Source organism: Vigna radiata, unplaced genomic scaffold (genome assembly GCF_000741045.1).
Source record: "Vigna radiata var. radiata cultivar VC1973A unplaced genomic scaffold, Vradiata_ver6 scaffold_312, whole genome shotgun sequence".
NCBI classification, from domain to species: domain Eukaryota; kingdom Viridiplantae; phylum Streptophyta; class Magnoliopsida; order Fabales; family Fabaceae; genus Vigna; species Vigna radiata.
This window is the reverse complement of record NW_014543998.1, coordinates 44,436-66,511: the sequence shown is the minus strand read 5'-3', so window position 1 is coordinate 66,511 and position 22,076 is coordinate 44,436. Positions and strand designations below refer to the sequence as shown.

Sequence of the window (22,076 nt, the reverse complement as noted above, 5' to 3'; positions counted from 1 at the left end):
AAGGAGAAGCGAAGGCTGTTAAGAGAGGCAGGGCGATGGAGGAAGAGGAGGCGAGAGATGCGATCGAGGAGGTTAGGGGAGTCTATGGTAGTTGAGGGAGAAGGGAGAAGGAAGAGAGGCTGGATGTGAAGGTTTAGTGAAGAGGGTAACGATGATGATTGGTTGGAGGGAAGACGCTTCCACGTGGAATTGATTATTGTAAAACATATTACGCACTGAATTTAATACACAATGCCATGTCATGTAAAAAATATACAGCTTAGCATCTGTTAACGCCGTCTGTGAAAACTTAATGGACATGACTTAATTGACCCAATTTTTTAAATATTTAAACTCAATTGAGACAGTTGCAAATATGAGAATCCACTTGAGATTCACCAACAAATACAAAGATGATCTAAGAATTTAAACCTAAACTTAATAAATAACAAATCCGGTTAAATAAATTTTAAAATTTTGATATAACATCTTAACTATAAAGTGACACTTGTATCTATTTATACATTTTAAATTTTCATTGTTTCTAATTGACATAGTATTTCCAACAAGTTATAAAATAAAAATAAAGAATCAAACATTTACAGACAGTGAAAAAGTTATAATATATATCACTCAAACGAACTGAATAACATACAACAATAAGTTAACACAATTACACTATTCATTATGGCAACGTAGTCTTTATGAGAGAGGCAATGAATATGGTTGATCCGAATGCATGAATCCTCTCAATTTTTGTGTGACAAAGCTCATGAATTTTTTCTACAACAGTATTGATGTCTTTTGAAATGTTATTTGACTTTTCATCAATTGACAGTGTTGTTTTACATATATTTATTCCATTCATATGTCCAATAGTCAAAATGGTGCCCCCCTCTTGTTGACTTTCCAATATGGTCTGGAAGTGAAACCTCAGGGTTTTAAAAATTCCCATGTCACTGCCTTTTCACCATCAATATGGTTAATTTACCATGATGGTATGCATGTATAGTGAGGACCACCCCATCACATGCACATGCATCACCCTCACCCTAGAAAAATCAACATGTCTTGTAGTGTGGTTCATAAACTTGTCAGCATTGGGACCTCTTTCTTTTTCTTTACGGATTCATAATGATCTCATAATCGAAATTTTTGACTTGACTCCACTTCCCAAAACATTCAACACCAACAAAGAACCAAATAATATCTCAAAAGTGTATATAAATATGTGGGGAAGAGGAGAATTCTGCAACCTCAGGATCTTTCCATCAGTTTTATGAAAAATTCTTTGGCTTGTGGTTGGAAAGAAACAAACTGTATCAGCTGTAGAGAGAAAAAATGAATGCTAAAGTACAAGACTCTGATGATACCAAAAAGGGTGAAGAAGTTGTGCTTCCTGGCTTTAGATTCCACCCTACAGATGAAGAACTTGTTGGGTTTTATCTGCAGAGAAAGGTGGAAAAGAAGCCTCTCAAAATTGAACTCATCAAACAGGTTGATATCTACAAATATGATCCATGGGACCTTCCAAGTAAGATCTGCTTCCACTATATGAGTTTGTAATAAGTACTTCATTTGTATGCTGAATTTTTATCAAAGGTTTGTTTTCAAATACTTAAGGAGTTGAGTGTTGTATATGAGGAAGAAGATAAAAATTAATGTTATATTGAATCAAACTATGAGATATATGAAGTGTTTTGGCTTAATAAAGCTAAACGAAAGTGCTTGTAATGTTGTTTTGATTCTACTTTTTCTTAAGAAATATTTGCTTTGTCTTTTTCCTTAAAGAACATTTGTAAAAAAGTGCTTCTTGGGATGTAAGTTTTCCCAACCTTCTGAATATCCAATCTTAATAATTATCATTTCAGTTTTAAGAAAGAAAACTGCAGTCAGCTAGTTAGTAAAGTTCTGTTGCTATTTCGATGTTTCTGAAACTTTTCATGTTATTATGTTAGTAAAAGAAGAGAAAAGCTTTTAAAAGAATGATCATAAAAAGAAGATCAATTTATCATAAATGGTAGCAAATTTTCTGTGTATAAGAAACCCTACTTTGACTTTTCGTGGTCTATGATGCTGAAATCAATTAATTTGTGTGAGGAATTCGTGTCCGACACATATCTAATGCTTTAAAATATTTTATTGATAAATGAATAATACTTTCATTATAATAATAATTTATAAATTTTATGTTGAAAATGTTTAATAAATGTAATTTTATTATTTTTAAAATAAATATCTAATACATGTATGTCTGATACACGTATTGTATCTGTGCATGATATACATAAATATATATAATGAATTGATGGTGATTTTGTTGTGGGAATTGATGCATGAAGAGGTGAATTCATTTGGGGACAAGGAATGGTATTTTTTCTGCATAAGAGGGAGGAAGTACAGGAACAGTGTGAGGCCAAACAGGGTAACTAGGTCAGGGTTTTGGAAAGCCACAGGAATAGACAAGTCGATATACTGCGTGAAGGAACCCCATGAATGCATTGGCCTGAAGAAGTCATTGGTGTACTATCGTGGAAGTGCTGGAAAAGGCACCAAAACTGATTGGATGATGCATGAGTTTCGTCTTCCACCCAATGCTAAATCCTCCACCAACATTGCTAATGCTACCAATAACCTTCATGAAGCTGTAAGTCATTTTATTTATACACATATATACATCTTCTCCTTACTTTAGGTTTAATGCTATGTTTAAGTCCATCAGATTCCTAAATTTGGATAATGATATTTTGACAAACATTTTTTGACAACGGGATATATGTTATCCCTTTATTGGTCTATTTGAATTTACCTTTAAAAAATATTTAAAACGGACCAATCACAAGTTGTCACGTATACATTGTCAAAAAATTGTTAAAAAAAGTTTTTCCTTTTCAATAAAATACTTTTACTTATGATTACTTCAAGTTTATAAAATTTATTAAAATTCTATATAAACATGATTATCTTATAAAATTAGTTTACACCATCATATATTATAATTTGATTTTACTTATAATAATACTTAATCAAATTAAGAATTAAATATATCGAATGCAAAATTATATATTTATAGATAAAGTTAAGAATTAAACATATCAAATGCAAAACTATATATTTATAAATAATTTGATAGAGACTCGATAATAAATAATATACCAAAGTTACACAAAGTCTTATAGTATATTAATAAATGTATTTTAAATTTAATTCAATTTCACATAACTAAATAATTAAATAAAATTTGTATTTAACTATATAGAATGATTAGACATAGTTGAAGTGGAAGATAAAAAATAATTATTTTAAATATTACACACTTAAAAGGGGAAAACTTCCAACCATAAATGTTTGATTATTCTTGATATGTAGCACAATAAAATCCATTTTATGAGGGGAAAAATGATAAACAAATGCACAAAAACCACATAGTTTCTTATTTTTTGTATTTATTTACAAGATGATTTGATTTGCGTCTTTCCTTCGAAATCATTGGATACATGTTTTATAGATAGATGGAAACAATTGACCTCCATGTGTAGTCAAACAGAGAGTTTGTATTGTCTCTCATTTTTTCCTTCTTCTACAATTACGATAACGTGTGAATGACGTCAAAGTTTCTATTTCATTTTTCATATTCATCAAATTAGTCTATTTATTCAACTAGATGTGATATTTTCCTACAGTATATCATTTTAAATCACGTTAGCTTCGTTATAATAACATTTAGTCAAATAAAATTTTCACATTGTAATTAAGAATAATAATTAAAATTAATAGTAGCATGATAATTTATGTTAATAGATGTATAAAATTAAAAATGTTATTTCATTTTATGGTGGCCTTACAGTGGATTGGAATTACTTACACTCGCATAGTATTTCTTTTATTATTTTGTTGATATAAAAAGTCTGGATTTCAACAAATTTATTTCATATAATGAATCAAATCTGATTTGACTAAGAACCAGATATTTAGCCAGTTACGGTTTAATCTCTTAATTAAATTCACTATAACATCACTCTGACAAATTAAAATGAAAGACAATTTAGTTGAACGGATAGGCGTTGAGACAGTCAACTATTAATTTGCAAAAAAGAAAATGAGGAAATAAAAAAAAAATTATTCACATATTTAGTAATTAATGTCTCCTCTCCTTAGGTAATTCGTGTAATTTTTTTTTTATTGTTGTTCTGTGTGTAACATTTTACTGTGTTATGATTTGAATCGATCAGTTAAAATTAAATGCGTAGTGGTGAGGACCACTTGATATAGTTTCGTTTTGTAGAAAACTGCATTATTAGGTTTTGTCAAAGATATTACATTCAAAATTAATTTCCTTGTCTTGGTATTTAAGGTTAGATGGAAATAAATTAGATGATATGAAGGTCTGTGAACCCATTTTCAATAGGTTTAACTTAATCATTAAGTTATACTAAAACATTGTTTGATTAGTTAGGTTTTATAGAGAGTAGAAAGTGAAAACTATTTCCATTAAAAGGATAATTTTAATTTTAAGAGTTCTTTATTAAAAAAATTATACTTGGTTTGCATTCTCCTTTAACGAAAATGACAAAAAAAATAATAGAAAAAGAAATTAAATCAAACCAGACTTTATATTTTAGGTTGTCCAGAAAGAATTTAAGCCTAATAATTACATTTAAATAAATAAATAGCATTTTCTTCATTAAGTTTGTTAGTAGTATCTTGAAATTATATATATATATATATATATATATATATATATATATATATATATATATATGTATATATCATGTTGGTATAATTTTTTCAATCTTTTTCATTAAATTTCTAAATGCTTATAAATTATTATTAGAAGCTACCACTGAAGAAAAAGTAAAAATAGTATTGCTTATAGAGAATTTTTTTTAAGCCTTTATCTTATTATGATGCTTAATTAGCATGTAATGACCTTTTTCACTAAAAAAAATACAGAGAAAAATTAATTTGAATTCGCAATCCAGAAGGAAACAAAAGTTCTAATATATATATATATATATATATAAATAACTGTACTGTATATTTGTAATAATTAGTAATTAATATCAACTGTTTTTTGTCAGCACATTAAAATATAAACTATAATTATTGCAGTTGTGATAATGTATAACTAATTAATCAGAAAACATTTTCACTCAATTTTAATAGATTTTTGTTTACAATTTTGATGAAATGCACATAAACTAAGAGATATAGGAATTTTTGTGGTGGTTGCTTCCCCTATACCTTAAAGGGCCCCTTCCCTATTGATTCTCAAAGTGAAACTAATTAATTTCATTTATTTCTTGAATGGTCCCATATAATGAACTTTATGGGTATGGCCAAGTCAACCCCTTTGAACACTGACATTTTGGTTGAATGTTACTTTCAAGATATACACAAAACACATGCAATTACCCTTTAATTAATTAGTTAATAGTACTTTTAAGCATGACCCAGTCCCATAGGATCAGTCTTTAATTTTTCTTAATGCTCTTCTTTGATAGGAAAAAAGAAAAATTGTGTCTATGTTTGAAAGACATAAACCCTAAAATGTTGTTTGTCTGTGATTAATGTGGTTGCAGGAGGTGTGGACACTGTGCAGGATATTCAAACGCATCCCATCTTTCAAAAAGTACAGTCCAAATTTGAAAGACACGACAGCCCTAACGAAATCGAACACTGTGAATTCGAACACAAGCACCTTAGATTCTGAGAACTGCAAGCCATATTTGATTTGCAGAGACCCTGAGATGATGCAACAACTAAAGCCAGTATTTGGACAGGTTGATGAAAAGAAACACTTGTTTCTTGGGCAGTTTGGGCAACTACCTCATCTTCAACCACCATCAACCCCTTACCCAACTTTTTGGAACCACAATGTTGAAGACTATGCATTTGCCAATGAAAATTGGGATGATCTCAGATCTGTCGTTCAGTTTGCCATTGATCCTTCCTCGGTCTTTGATTGTACAGAAACACATTTTCCACCCTACTTTTCTTAGCTTCCACTCAGTCATTATCACTTTCGTAGATATCTTCTATATATATATATATCGATATAGTTGTCATTATTCTCACAGTTTTTTAATTTCTTGAATATATATATAAACACATGTATGTTGTTGAACTTTGCTGGTTTTACTGTGTTTTGTTGTAAAACCTAATTGACTTGTACCTTGTGAATTATATCCTCTTTACATTGATTGAGCTAATAAACACGTTATCCCTTGATTTATGAATCTTGTTTACTTCCCTGTATTAATCTTTGAAGGATAGGCGTGATGATAATTCATCAGAAATTGTGTTTCGCTTCTATGATTTTCAAGCATTTATTATAGCACGACTGAAAGATGATTTCATCAATATATGAATACTTAAAATTAACTTCTAAACATTAGCTTTAGTTAAATTTTGATATTATTAGTGTTAGTTTATTTGACTCTACATGATGCAAAAAATTAATTTAAAAAAATAAAAAAGTATAAAATTATTTGTTAATAAATAAATTATTTGTGTTAGTATTTAGTGTCGATTTAATCAATGTAAATAGTGTTTGTTCAAAGTTGAACACAAGTAAAGTTAGTTTAATGTTGAACACTATTAAAGTAAACTTACCAAACGCTAATTGAATACTTAATACTAGACGCTAATGAAATCGGTTAAACTACAACGCAATACAAAAATTTAACTTAAAAAAAAATTAAAAATACATAAAATTACTTTTAACTTTTTCAATAAATAAATACTTATGTTAGTGTTGGATTTTCATCGAATAAGTTGACACTACTATTTTTATTTATATTATTTATATTTATTTAAGTTAGTATTGATTTAACTTAAATTTAAATTTACATGATATGAATCTATTCACATTCGGGATAACAAATATTGTACGGTATGATATTTGGGATGAGCGGTTACGAAGAATAGCTGATCGGTTATATATAATATCATGTTTATGCTAGGCCATAATTGGGCCAACTCTTATTATTGGACTTGTAGTCCATCAGAATCAAAGATATCTTATTAAAGATATTGAGAATAAAATAATATCTGATTAAAAATATTGATAAAGCTGTTTATGAGTAACCAGGTAAAACTGTTTATATTTTGTTTATATTTTATCAGGCTTGTGATAATCTATAAATAGAGAGTCAGGGCACAAGCCAGATACATTCTAATCATACTCCATTCAAGTTCCACTTACGCTCTACTCACACCCTACAAAAACCCTATCCTTTATACTCAGAATCATTAAATTAAGAACCGAGGTTCTTCCACCACATGCCTAACTTGAGCGTCGGAATGCCATTGTAGGTACCTCCCCCCCTCGATCAAAGCTTGAAGATCACGGAACTGTCAAGGGTGAAGGAAAGAATGCGGTCAAGATCCAAGAAAAGTGAGCGATCTAGTCAATCCAAGCATCAGAAAGTGACAAAGTCGCGTCCGCCAGGTCAGTCTCTCGGTCCCTAATATATTCACCGAAACATTTTGGCGTCTGTTAAGTCCCTAGCAAGTGTACCAAATCGTTATCAAGTAATATAAAACGGGTAAGTTCGAGTATCGTTTCCCAAAGGACTCTTAGGCCTTAACTTTCATGTAAACCAATCGCATAAGACTTGAGAAAAGAATTAAATTTAGGTTTTGTATGCAAGACGAAAATAAACATGCAAAATGTACTGAATCAATTGGCTAGAAAAGACTATGGATGAATGGAGTTGTTGGGGTTTACAATTTCATCTTATCCACTCTCTTATATCTACTTTTCTTATCTAATTCGCTTATTTATCATATTGTCATGTAAACTTTCTTAGTCTACCCTAAACCCAATCTCTTGGCAAAAAGAGCCTATTACTAATTACTGGCTTGCTATCTCTAGCCTCCCCTAATAACTAATAATTCATGATAAACGGAAGCAAAATACAATTGATCGTCCTACCCCTATCTCTAGGCGGTATTAGCATAANNAAGGAATTCCCCCCAGTTCATGACATTACTGTACGTCTCCATATCAATAAAGACAAACAACATTTACCGAATGAGTTAAACAATAAAAGCATTAAGCAAAGGTAAGGAACCCAACAATTGATAAGATAAGCATATGCAAACATATAAAGAAGATAAGAATTTTGATATAAGAGAGTTTCTAAAGATTACATTGTTCCTCAACAACCTAGGGTTTAATTCACCATGGACATAGTGAATCTAGATGAAAAATAATGAAAGAATGGAAGAATAAACCCTAAATTTGGTAGATTGGAGCCTAAGCATCCAAGGAACCTCTTTCAAGGTGTGTAGAACAGCTCTGGACGTCTCTATCTGCCAAAAGATTCCAATTTGAATCGCACTGGGTTTATTTATGGACCAAAAAGATAACAAAATTTAAGCCCAATAAAAATAGATAACCGCTCAGCGCCTAATTAAACCTCTCAGCGGTTTCCCTCTAGCCGCGCCACCGCTCAGCGGTCAATTTTGCGGCTGAGCTGTTTGCCTCTAATCGCTCTGGCCGCTCAACGTTGGTTTTGGCCGCTCAGCGGTGCATAAACTCTTCTTTTCTTCCTATTTCTTCCTCCTTCTTGAGTCTAAGTCCGTCCTAATTCACTCCCATCTTCAATTCTCATCGAAACCCTGCAAAACAATGCAAAAACAAGCATAATATCTCTAAAACCAACTTTTGACTCTCTTATGACTCAACTAAGAGTTTTAATTGATTTTAAGCTCATTCTAAGCCACAAATGGTGTGTTTTGATATCATATTGAAGCATGAAAATAAAGGTTTTTAGACCGTTATCAGCGTCCACCGTGGGGCCCAGAGACTTGAAGACTCCCGATGGTGACCACAAGTAATATGGACAATAACAACTCCATGGACGTGATCAAAGAGCTGCAAGCCCGGCTAGACGTGCAAGTGGCGCAAATGGAAGCACAAGCGGCGCAAATGGAGGCACAAGCTCGAACCATACACCAGCAGCAAGAGCTTCAACGAAAACAGGCTAAAGAAATCGCCATGCTAAGAGGGCGATGACCCCCACCCGAAATGTCCGCCTCTAATGGGGGCAATGAGGGAAGTCGGAACGGGAAGCGCAACGTCCACACCGAGCCCACGCCCTTCAAACCGCACGACCCCCCAACTTATTGCCGTTCACTGAATTTGTTATTCAAGCCCTAATGCCTGATCGACCCCCTCCGACGATGGAGAGATTCGATGGTATCGCAGATCCAGACCATCACATTAGAAATTTCAGTGACTCAATGGCTTTCTACACCAAGAGTGATCCAGTTAAGTGTAGAGCCTTCTCCCTATCTTTAAAGGGCGAGGCATTGGAATGTTACTACACCTTTCCTCGCAATTCAGTACATTGCTTTGACACTGTCACCACTCTATTTAGGAGACAATATGGTGTCAACCGGAGACAGGAGGTAACTCCGACCGGGCTCGTTGACCTTAAATAGGAGAAAGATGAAACCATGAGGACGTTCATGCAAAGATACAATGAAGCAGCGCGACGCGTGAAGGACATTAATCATACATTCATAATCAACAATTTACCCAACTGCCTAAATCCAGGATATGTTTCAGAACATCTGTACGCTAAGCCACCCAAAACAATGGAAGAACTCCAAGAAAGGATGACTAAATTCATTTGAATGGAGGAGTTGAGGAATTCCAGGAAAAAGCAACAACCGGAAGCCCCTGCAAATGGAAACAAGAAAGAAACAAAACGACCCCGTGAAGGAGACCAGGGCCACAGACCTCCTCAAAGAGAGCTACCCTTACCCTTGGGGCCCAAATATGCTCGTTACGCAAACCTCAACGCACCTATGTATAAAATACTAGAAGAAGCCTTGAATGTCGAGCTCCTTTCTACCAGAAAGCGACCTTCACCCAAAAACGCAAATGAAACCATGGTGTGCCGATTCCATGAGAATCGTGGACACACTACAAAAAATTGCGTTGTACTCAAGGATGAACTGGAAAGGCTTATTCGGGCTGGTTACCTTTAACAATACGTGAAAGAAGAGCCAACCCGGGTGAGAAGTCATCCTAAGAGAGAAACGACACGAAGAAGTCCTGAGCGTTCCTACAGTAGGGACGACTGACAAAGACACCGATCCCGAAGCCACTATCGGGAGCAGGAACGAGAAAGGCCAATTCGAGGCCGGATTGATACAATTTTTGGAGGATTCGTCGGAGGAGGAGCTTCATCCTTGGCTTGAAAGAGACACTTAAGGAGCCTAAAAAGCGTCCATGCCGTGGACCGCCATCCTCTATCGATGCCGGACATTACCTTCACCAACGCCGACTTCCACGCACCCGATCCTGACCAGGACGACCCTATGGTCATCACCGCCCAGATAGCCTTATATGATGTCAGCAATGTTTTGGTTGACCAAGATAGCTCGATCAACATCCTTTATTGGGCAACGACCCTATGGTCATCCGCACCTCCTTCACCCGCATTCATATACTTCATTCACACTCATTGTTGCTTCCACACATATTCCTTCAATCACATTATTTTCTCATGTTCTTTATCTACATTCATCACCCATCTCCTTATATCTTTCATTCACACTCCCTTTATCCACTATAATTTTTTCTATTTTTTTCATTTATATTTTATTTTCGTTGAACATGGAGGTGTTGTACGAAACATCACCAAAATATAGAGTGAGCAAATGTAAACAACAAATACAGGACAATAACATTCTTTTGGAACCATAACTAAACAATTCTCAAGGAGGATTTAATGATAACATATAAAGTGAAAACAAAGACAAAGAAAAAGAGAACTTCATCCGACAACTAGTCATGCGTGTTCAACAATTCATTACACCAACAATGTCTCTAATAGTGACTTTGAGGTTACACTGGTGTTTAATCTACCAATTGACATGTAGCTAATCCAAATCCTTTCGTAGGACATTGATAATAGGTTCATGTAGGGGATTAGGAAATCACTACAATAACACACAATCATGTTGCAAGATGAAACTCAAGAATTATAATTTGTAAGGGAGAAAGAAGGGAGAAAAAAGACAAATAATATCCTATTGATGGAGTGTATACAACAACAAAAATAACTATTAAAATGTAATGCTTTTTTTATTTATTACTTTTCATGCATGAGAACCCAACTTTACGGTTAAGATTTTAGGGAAATGCCTTATCCCTTCTTTGTATCCTATAAATACATTAGTAAAAGTATAGTGTACGAAAAAAAATACATTTTTTTACTTCATTTCATTTATTCAAGTTGGTATCAGAACCCATGATTATCTCCGCTGTTTAAATGTCGTTCATCATTGCCATCGTTGTCCATTGTCATCATTCGTCATCACCAATGTATCTCTTCCAGAAATACTTGAAAAACACTAGAAGTGGAGTTGAATAATGTTTTTGAGAAAAACGTTTTTCGCAACCCTTCTGATATAGCACGTTATCGAGCGTGTGAAGTATTCTTTTGAAGGCTTAGAAGCTCGACTTGAAATATAAGCTTTGATAAGATTGTCGTGCTATTCAAAATGTTTCTACTGTAGTGTTTGTAAGAACTTCCTCTAAAAGATTAAGGATTATTTAGCTTGAAAGTTCGTATATTTAAAATATAAAAATCAACCGCAGGTTTTCTAAGAGGATCGTTTAATAAAGAGAAGAGAGAATATCACAAGAGATTTTATACTGGTCCGCTCCAACTAAGCTACGTCTAGTTTCCTCCACAGAGGGTTCCACTATAGTCTTCACATGATTACAAATGAGTATTAGCACCACTCCTGATACTCATCTACCTCGCTGAGATTTCCTTTGAGTATTCGTATCACTCTTGGTACTCAACTTCTTGCCGATATTTCCTTGAGTATTCGCTCCACTCTTGGTACTCAACAACCTGCCAAGATTTCCTTGAGTATTCACACCACTCTTGGTACTAGACTATTTGATGAGTTGATATTTTCTTGACTGTATTTAGTTTATTGCACTTAAATAAATCAGGGAATTGTGTTTAATTGTCCATTATTTCCCTGTTTTTCCTAATTCTGCTTAATTTGGTCTGAAATTCGTATTTTCACTAATTTGAATTTTCTGAGCTGATTAATTGCATTTTTGGTTGCAGGGAAATTGTGGGAAACATATTTTGGAGCATTAGGAGGTGGCGTGGTCATTAAAGACTCAACATTTAGTCATTTCAATTTTAATAAAAGTGTACTTTAGTTTTCTAGAAACTTTCATTAAGATTAAGTGCATTTGGGCCCTTTTTGTGACAAATTTGTAGAATCCCAATTTTTGTAGGACATTTGGCTTTAGGTTAGGGTTTCTTTTTGAAGGTGGACCCCATCTTGGGAGAGGATTCTCGACAAAATGGGGAGCAAAGGCCGACACACACTTCGAAGCTCTCATTTTGCACACTTTGCATGGGTTTCATGAACTCTCTCTTTGGGAGCTTGTAGGGTTTTACGTTTTTGAGCATGGAATGAACAAAGAATGCATTTTTCTTCTTCTCTTGCTTGAATCTTGTTTATCTTTGCTTAGTGGAAGTGAATCCCTCACTCCTTTTCCTTTCATTTCTTCTTGAAAGTTGAGAGCATGAGCTTGAGGCTTGAGGTTGTTTCTTTGCATTTTCATGATGGATCTTTGGTTTGAATGAAGAGCTATTTCGTTTTTCTCCTCCTTTGCTGCCATATTTTCGTATTTACTTTGATTTTCTTGGATTGGATGATGAAAATGAAGTTCTTGTTAAGTTTGGTAGTAACATTCTTTAAACATTCTCACTTTTATTCATAAACATTGCATAACATTCATAAGAGTTAGATATTCGAAAGCAATTCCGTGTTCGTTGGGAGACGACTTAGGGTTACTCTCATGCATATAAAAATTTGTCTTCTTCATTAAATGTTAATAGCACTTTCTAAATTACTGAAAACCTGATGTCTCGACGAAGAAAGCCTATCCTTAATTACTAGACCACAATGTCTTGCATCCCTAATAATTAATTCTGCATTACGATTAGAAGCTTAAGATAACCAAGCGTTTTATCCCTATGTCTAGGCAATAGTTCCCTTGGGAGAAATTCCCCATATCTAGGTTTCTCCATATTTGTCAATATCAAAGAAAACCAATAATCATGTCATGAATGAGTTAAACACAAGAAGCATAGAGTATGGGAGAAAAACCCTAACAATTAATGAAAGAAGCATATATAAATCAGAATCAATTCAAATACATGAGAGTTCATAAGGTTACATCATCCCCTAACAACAAATAAAGTTTAGTTCTCCATTGCAATGGAGAAACTAGGGGTACAATGGAAATAGAATGAAAGATAAACCCTAAAAACCGAAGAGGAGTGCTCTCGCATCCAATCCCACCTCCTGAGAGTCGAAAAATGTGAATTTGTGTCTATTTTGTCAAATGATACAAACCCTAGGATGTCCAAGTCCTTAAATAATACAAAAACAAAGTCCAAGCCCACGTCGCTCGTGCTCAGTGCCCCAACTTAAGGCAGTCGGGCGTTGGTGCGAGAAGACGACGCTCAACGCCCCTGGAAGAGGCAACCGGGCAATCTACGATACATGGAAATTGGCACTCAGCGCCCTAAAAAGGGCGCCCAAGCGTGACTACGAGGCTTCATCGTTGATGGCCTCAGAAATGGGTAGCCAAGCGCCAATGCGATGCTTTTACGCTAAGGGCCTAGAAAAGGGCGCTCGACACTAGTGTAGAAAGGGCTTTAGACGTCTGGTATTTTGGGCTTTTAACGTCACATCCAGACCCGACGTCTATGTGGTTGACGTTAATCGGACATCGGTTAAGTTCCATATCTGACGTCTATATAGACGTCGGTCCATGCAAATAATCGACGTCGGTCCATTGCACTTAAATAAATCAGGGAATTGTGCTTAATTGTTCGATATTTTCCCGTTTTTCCTAATTATGCTTAATTTGATCGGAAATTCTTATTTTAGTTAATTTGAATTTTCTGAGCTGATTAATTGCATTTTTAGTTGCAGAGAAATTTTAGAGATACAATTTGGAGCATTGGGAAGGAGACAAAATAAATTCAAGACTCTCAAATTAGACATTTTAAATTTTAGTTATATTGTAATTTAATTGTTTAAACTTTTTGGACAAACTTTTGCACATTGGGCCTTTAAAAATATGAGGGCCCCAAAGATTGTAGGACACTTGGCACCTAGGGTTTCCTTTTATTTTAGGGTGGACCCCACCTCATTTTCTAAGACACATGGCCCTTGGAGGCTAGGAGCCGTCACATACAAAAGGTGGAGAAACATTCTTGGCAGAGGCAATTCGGTGGACGAAGCTTTTGAATTTTTTTATGTACGGAGCCTTTCTTTGAAGTGTGGGATTTTGGTTGAATGAAAAAAAAAGGAAAGGAGTGCCAGCCGGTACTTGTCCTTGGAGGATGAGCTTTGGATAGCTATTTTGGTTTCATGGAATGAAAATGGGTTCACATTTCTTTTCCGTTTTGTTCAACGCTTCAACATTTTTCTTTTTAATTTTCATTAAATGAAGAGGTGATTAGATGGAAGAGTAAATGGCGACAGTTTTCTTTTACACATTAAATTGCTCTTAGATGGAAGAAAAATAGGGTCTCTTTATTGCTTGAGAAGTGGTGGCTTCATTGCTTACTGTCACTCACGGGTATTTATTAGCAAGTAATTTCTTTTTCTTTGTGTGGATGCTGATTCACGGCTGTTGTAGTATGCTCCCGTTTCCCTTTGGATTTTATACACTTTTGATTGAAGTCATTTATTGCTTTTGGTCTAATTGAAAAGGAAGTTGAATTTCAACTAGAAACATATTGTCCCCTTTCATCTCATGGAATGAAATTGGTAGTGGGTTTGGTGATTGGATGTTTTCTTTTGGGTTTTATTTCACTTTGAATGATGAAAAGTAGATTAGATGATGGGATAGTTGGCAGCTTCTTAGTGTGGTTACCTTTCTTTTAATTAATTGAAGAATGAAAAGTGATTGGATTAGGTGGTGACATCTTGCAAAAGGGAGGCACGGGTGATTCAATTTTCTTTGAAAAATAAGGAGAACAAGGGCGTTGATGCAATTAGCTGCAGCACCTTGATTTAGAAGTAACACGATGAGTTGGCTGAAGAGTGCAACACGTGTATTCAATATCTGAGTCAGGTTTCTTTTAATTTAGAAGCATGTTGGTTTATGTGCAAAATTTTATTGCAGCAATCTGACTTTTGCTTTAGGATGCACAACCGGTGATGAATTTTTCAATTGGAATTTATTGGAAGCATACAGCTCGCGGAAGTGGCAATGTTTCATTCAACTTTTATAGAAAAAGATATATGCGTTGGTTCTTGAAGCATTTGAAATTTCAATGTCCTTTTGGTAGGTGCATGTGTCATGTGAATTGGTAGAAGAAGAAATTAGGTTGCTTATTTCTTAAAATATTTTAAATTATATGTTGAGTAGTTTTGCATCTTCTTAATTTAGTGTTGCATTTTAATGGCTTTAATTGTGTTTAGATATTTGTCTATTGAAGTGTTAGGTTTAGCATTTTCATTTACTTTAATGTTGTCTAGTATTTGTGATAGAGGTAATTTGACTGTGATGTTAGCCTAAATTAATTTGGTTGGTCATTAGCGATATTCTAATGTTTCCTTGAGATTTCTGGATTGTAATTGTATTTGCCACTCTGACTTGGTTAATATGAAATCAGTATTTGCACTTGTAATTGAGTATACACTTAGTTTCCCAGTTGGTGTTGAGTCTTCTCTTAGTTGATGAAACTGCATGGTGTAAATTGGGTTTAATGTTAACATTGCGTTCTCTTAGTTCGCTTTTATGAAAACATGATTAGCCTTTGCTTAGTTGGTTAACTGTGTTAAATTAGAGGTTTGAGTCGGCTTTATTTTGTTAATCTGTGATTGGAAACATAGTGATTGAGTTAATGACCAACCGTTTCCATTTTGTCTTTGAAACCGTTTTTATATATGTGTTTGCATTTCTGTTTGCCTTCGTAATTTAATTTTATTCATCCGCATTCACAAACCTTTCACAAAACCCTCCCTCTTCGTGTCTGACCTAATTCCTGAACCACAAATTTGGTCCTTGAGAGACGACCTAGGAGTCACTTCCTATTCTATACAACATTCTTTTATGCTCATTAAATTTTGCATGGGGTGCGACACCCATCAGGAGCTACATCCTTCAAATACTCACTATTATAACACTTTTTCTAACTTGTGTTATAAAATGGGTATTTGACCCTGGTGGAAAACTAAGGAAAAATTGAAGATTATGAAGAAAAGGAAGTTGCCTTTAGTCCATGTTGAAGATTTATGGGCAAATCCTTTTCAAGAGGGAGGGAATGATGGAAAATCCCTTAGCCATGGTCAAGCACTTTCAAGAGAGAGAAAATCATCCTTAAAGATGGTGTTAACTCTACCTTTTGGACCACCATTAGAGCCATTATGAAGTATGGATTGAAGAGTAGTGTAGGAATTTAGGCCATTGAATTAGGCCATGTAGTGTAGGTTTGTTTAAGGCTTGTATTAAGGCCTAAGTAGCATAGGATTTTCTTTAAAGTTAAACATCCAAACCAAGTGGAAAGTGTGTGCCATGTGTCATGCTTCCATTGGAGAGGATTTACTTTTTAAAACGTAGCCACATGGCACCCTAGGAGTGGAGAGGATTTACTTATAGTAGTGGCCACATGAAACTCTAGGAATGGAGAGGATTGTGCTTTGTGAGTGGCCACATGTCCTCCCATCATTGGAGAGGTTAGAAGGCCTCATTTTTTGCCAATGAGAGCAAAGGTGGGAGATCATGCTTTTAGGGTTAGAAGGAGACACCCTTGGCCTATAAATANAGGTGTCTCCAGCCTTGTATTTCACCTTTGATTTAGAGTAAAGTTATGCTGCCATTTTTGTGCCATACTACTCTTTTAAGGTCACCCTAGGCTAGAGCAACTCAAGTGGCCTCCTCTAGCCACCTTCCTCCAAGAGTTGGTCCAGCCTCTCTTAGAGAACCACCAAACAAACCTTCCATCACCATTCAAACTCATCAAAACCATGAGCTATCAACACCTTTCACCACCACTAAATTCCTCAATCGTCATCCATTAACTTATGGCTTGATTTGCTTCTAGATTTGGCTTTTCCTAGCTAGAGCATTTGCCATCTGTTACTTAATGAAGTAGTGTTAATCTAAAGTAGAGCATTGGACTGGGTTGTTGGAGCATTTGACATTTGGGTCGCTTGCGTTTGCATTGCACTGCTACCAACATGGAGATTAGTTGAAAAGTAATTGGGCTGAACCTTGAGCTGATTTAGTAGGACGACACCGTTTCATCAGCAGCTGCCTTAAGGTCTTCACCTTACACATTTATTTGGCAGAATGGAAGCAATTCACTTGAGAGAAAAGCACTCCTTCGAGAGTTAGGGCTTGCGTGTGAGAAAGTGAAGTGAGAAGAGAGGGAAGCTCCACTAATGCGAACCTGCTCGGAGAAGATGACCAACGAGAAAGGAGAGCTGACCAACGATGCCACGTGGAGAGGATCAAACAATTAGAAGAGAGCAAGGAGGCAAAATAAAGGAGAATCGTCTGATGAGGTGAAGCTCAAAGCGTCCCATGCAAGTTTCCTTCTTTCCTTTTCCCCCCTTTCTTTTCTCTTTTCTTCTCAGACCCTATATAAAGGGGTTTCTGCAATGTATATAGGACACCTAGACACTTTTTCAGATACACAGTTTTACGCTCTGTAGATTAGGATTTTTGTGCTTTCATAGAAGTAGGGTTCGTGTCTACTAGATTTAACCTTGAAGCTTACGGGAGTGATAGTTGCGAGTGGTTTGGTGATTTCCAGTAATGTGTAATTTTCTTCTTCATATTAATAAAGTTCAATTTCGTGCTTCTTTTTCTATTCTTGTTTGCATTGAGATTGCTTTGTGATTTTGAAGTCTATAATGGTTTTGTTTAGAAAATGATTTGGACTCTGTATCTCTACAATTCTATGATTCCTTTGGGAATTAAATGACTCCACAGTGAGCATTTATTTTCGAGATGCCTTTTCGAGTCAAAGATGAGTCCATTAAATAAAGATTTTGCATCAGATTTATGTTTCTATTTTTTTGTTTCTAGTATGTGTGATTGTATGTTGTAATTGGACTGTTTTTGAGAGTGTTTGAGAGTCCATTAAACATCCACATTTCTACATCTGTTTTGGATGTAATAGGACCCCAAGGTGGGCCTAGATATTTTCAAGAGGACTTCTTGAGAGATGTTAAGCTTCATAATTGTCAAACTATGTCCAATTTCAGTGTTATATTTTCATTTCTTGTGAAAGTGTGCATTGATTGAGAATGAGTGGAAATTGTTATTGCAAGTTCTGAAATATGAACTATAAGACCCTATGATGGGCTTACTTTAGTCATAATGTCTTTATGAGTGTAATTGAAACTTTATCCTCAATCATTTGAACATTTAAATTCTGTTTGTGAATTTTAAGTTGATGAATAGGAAAACGAATATTGGTTGGACAAATGAGTGGAAAGAGTCAAATTAGGTTCTGAAATATGAACCAGAATACCCTGTAGTGGGATTCAACTTCATAGGATGTCTTCTTGCGAACTCTATGTACTATTTTATTTACTCCAATGTACATTAACCAATGAAATCAATTCTACATTTGAGTTTGTTATTTTGCTTTTGATTAGTTAGAATTTAGGTACTGATTTTGTTGTTTCAATTATGAATTGTGCTCTTATTTGCTTTTTAATGATATATAGATTAGGATAGAGTTGATTTGTGTTGCTAATTTAGTTTCATTGCAAGTTAACTCTCTATTTTGTGAATTCTGGTTGATCTGTTAAGATTCTGCATATGATTCTATGTTATAATATTTGTAGTGTTAATTCCTTTTAGATTTTGTTCTACTTCCTCTTAATCCTTGCATCTTTTAGGTTAATTTCAGTTGCTTTTTAATTTTAGTGTTATGTTTTAATTAGATTCCTTAGTTTCTGTCGCAGTAATTGTGAGTAGTTCAGGTCATGTTGCTGTTTCTGTCCTAGGAATTTTAGATTTCTATTTTCTGTTATTTTCCTTTTATTTCATATTCTTCCTTCTTATAAACGGATTTTTAGTTTTAATTATTTTCTTTTTAGTTTCATTCATTTTTAATCTTCCACCTTTAGTAAATAATTAGGTAGTAAATAAATAAAAGACTTAACTTTACAATTTAAGCTTAATTTTAGTCAAGTCATTGGATCGATACCTAGGTTGTCCTTATACTTCATTATTGGGGAAACTTAGTTTGTGTTAGATATATTATCTTTATTTTATATTTATCTTTTATTTTTAGTTAGTTTGTTATTATTTCTTATTTGTATTTTGGGCTTAGCCCATATTTCTTCTATTATAATTACAAAGGAAGATTAATCCCATATACATAATTTTTAGATATATTTAACATGGTATCTAGAGCCTAAGGTTCCTCTGAGATAAAAGTTTATGGTGCCTCTACCCGCCGCTGTCGGCGGCGGGGCCATCTACCGCTGTCGACGACGCCGTCGTCTACCGCTGTTGTCTATTGTTGCCATTACCAGAGTTTCAGTTTCGACCAACGATCACACAATTTTGGTCGTCTCGGTCAGGTGACTACCATGCCATTAACGACCCCTTCATCGGAGTTCCTTTCAAAGTTATGGATTTTCTCCCTTTTTCGTCGTGCATTGTGGCATGTTTGGTAGTTATTTAAAGCATCAAGGTTGCTCTTTTTCCTTTTTTGCTTTTTTTTCCTTTTTCAGGTGCCTTGATTGGAGAATTTTTACTTTTATAGTTTGTCTCTCCTGTTTATCCATGGCTTCTTCCAGTATTGTCTCTTCTGACCTCTCTTTTCACCATTGCGTTTGACCCGGTCCATATATACTTTTTTTCATGGAAAAGATGGTTTGTTGTTAGTTTATTTATAGCCGTGGTGGGTCTCCAACAATGACCTCTTTATCCACTGGTGGCATTCTTCAAGGGCGATTTGCAAAAAGATATTTATGGATTGGTATTTTGTCTTCTATAGTCTTCTGGGTTGGTATTTTGTCTTCTATGTCGTCTTGCAAATAATTAGCAATTTGGTGTCTCTCGAGTGCAGAAGCAGATATTTTCATTAAGTCTTTATGGATTATATTAGTAACAAGCTTGGTACATACAATTTGTATGCACCAACTTGAGAGAGAGTGTTAGATATATTATCTTTATTTTATATTTATCTTTTATCTTTATCTTTTATCTTTAGTTAGTTTGTTATTTTTTCTTATTTGTTATTATTTAAAAGCAGAACAAACTGTTAAATATAGTGAAAAATTATGTATATGGAATTAATCTTCCTTTGTGTATTTAATACAGAGGAAGATTAATTCCATATACATAATTTTTCACTATATTTGATAGTTTGCTCTGGTTTTATGCGACCAATTTAAGTTTAACATATGTCTTTGGACTTCTATTTGGACTTCTATAATTTTTCACTAGATGATTGACTCTCTGGACTTCTATATGAACACATTTGACATATTTGAATCAAAGCTTCATTTAACGTTTCTCATACTAATAAGGGTTATTAGACGGTTAAGTCTATGATGAGTCATTATTTCCTAGTACTCACTTAGCTTTTCGCACCATATTGTGTTAGTTAAATGTGTTTAATTCTCCATTTTTATCTCATTTTCACTATTTGGGCTGAATTTCAAGACTAATTCTTATTTGGATTAATTTGAAGTATTTGGGCTTAATTATTTCAATCATTTTGTGCAGGACAATCACTGTTGAAAGGTTGAGAAAGAGTCCATTGAAGATGGCCATTCCTAACCGAACGGTCTGCGGAAGGCTTGACCGAACGGTTTGATTAGTTATGTGTTGAACGGTCTTGATGAAATTTGCACTGAATCAAAAGTTCCTAAGCCTGTAAAGCATTACTGAACCGAACGGCCAGTTGATGACTAAGAACGAACGGTCTGGGAAGCCCATTCCAAATCGTGAGAACCTACACTGAATGGCCGAGCACTACAGACCGAATGGCCTTAGAACAAATGCATGACCGAACGGTCTTGTAATGACTGTATGGCACACCAGCGAACTAACCTCCAGAGCAGTGTAACACCGATCGACAAGCCAGTTATGACCGAACGGTTAGCTAAGGTGACCACAGAAACTCAGCAACAGTGTTGGAAGCACATCCCGGGACTTCAAGAGGGTGGCCACGTCAATAGTGTAGCTTAATTTCGTTTTATATTGTAATTGGATCAGACTTTGTGACTTTGGGCCCATTTGTTGGTCTACTTTTAGGTTAGGCCCATTAGGAGGGCATTTTGGTCTTTTTGGTGGTATAGAACCCAAAAAGCATATTTCTCTATAAGTCTCTCCGCCGCCACTTAGTCTTGGGGAGTATCTTCTTCCTCCTCCACTTTAGGGACGTTTAGGTTCTGCTTCTTTTTTATTTCCATGTATTGAATCTTTAAGAGTTGAAATCATTGTCTTCTTCACTTTTGCAATTTACTATTCATCATCTCTTTCCTTGTTGGTGCATTTTACTATTCTGCGAGTTGTTGTTCATTCCGTGTTTAAGCTCATTTGGTGCATTTACATTTAGCTGCATTTATGTTTTCTGCATTTTGCACGTTTACTGTTCCAACATTTTGTTTCTGCAATTTCATTTCCGCTACACTGTGTTTTGAATTATGCAAGTTTACTGTTTTTGCATTTACTGAAAGTATCGTTCGGTTTTCTTCTGCATTGATTTGTCCAGTTTTTAAATTATCATTTCCATTCGGTCTTTCTTTTATTCCGTTCGGCTTTCTATTGTTTTAACTCGTTTCGCTTAGTACTTAATTTACCGTTCGGTATCCTCATCAGGACCGTTCGGTGTTATGAACAGAACTGCTTGGTATCTGGCACACTCGTGTTAGAACCATTTGACCTTGTGAATAGGACCGTTCGGCATTGTGAAAAACCGTTCGGTCTTCATGTTTTCCATATTTAATTCAATGCTTTCAATTCTGCTTACATCTTTATTTAATTTCCAGTTGTAAATTAGTTTAATTTTTCTTGCAAAAACTCTTCACAAGCCCCCCCC

General features: G+C 34.9%; 1 protein-coding gene across 1 annotated transcript; it reads left to right on the top strand.

Annotated features, from left to right (window-relative positions):
- The first annotated feature begins 1,129 nt into the window (after positions 1-1,129).
- On the top strand, positions 1,130-6,148 carry LOC106755234 (transcription factor JUNGBRUNNEN 1). The gene is made up of 3 exons (XM_014637345.2): positions 1,130-1,513; positions 2,322-2,626; positions 5,562-6,148. The coding sequence occupies exons 1-3, from the start codon at positions 1,321-1,323 to the stop codon at positions 5,979-5,981; spliced, it is 918 nt and encodes a 305-aa protein (XP_014492831.1). The 5' UTR covers positions 1,130-1,320; the 3' UTR covers positions 5,982-6,148.
- The last annotated feature ends 15,928 nt before the right edge of the window (positions 6,149-22,076 follow it).

Excerpts from the sequence above, each read along its gene's own strand:
- LOC106755234 (XM_014637345.2), top strand. The coding sequence starts at position 1,321 with ATGAATGCTAAAGTACAAGACTCTGATGATACCAAAAAGGGTGAAGAA. Across the intron at positions 1,514-2,321 it reads TGATCCATGGGACCTTCCAA|AGGTGAATTCATTTGGGGAC; the intron begins GTAAGATCTGCT and ends TGATGCATGAAG. Across the intron at positions 2,627-5,561 it reads CCAATAACCTTCATGAAGCT|GAGGTGTGGACACTGTGCAG; the intron begins GTAAGTCATTTT and ends ATGTGGTTGCAG.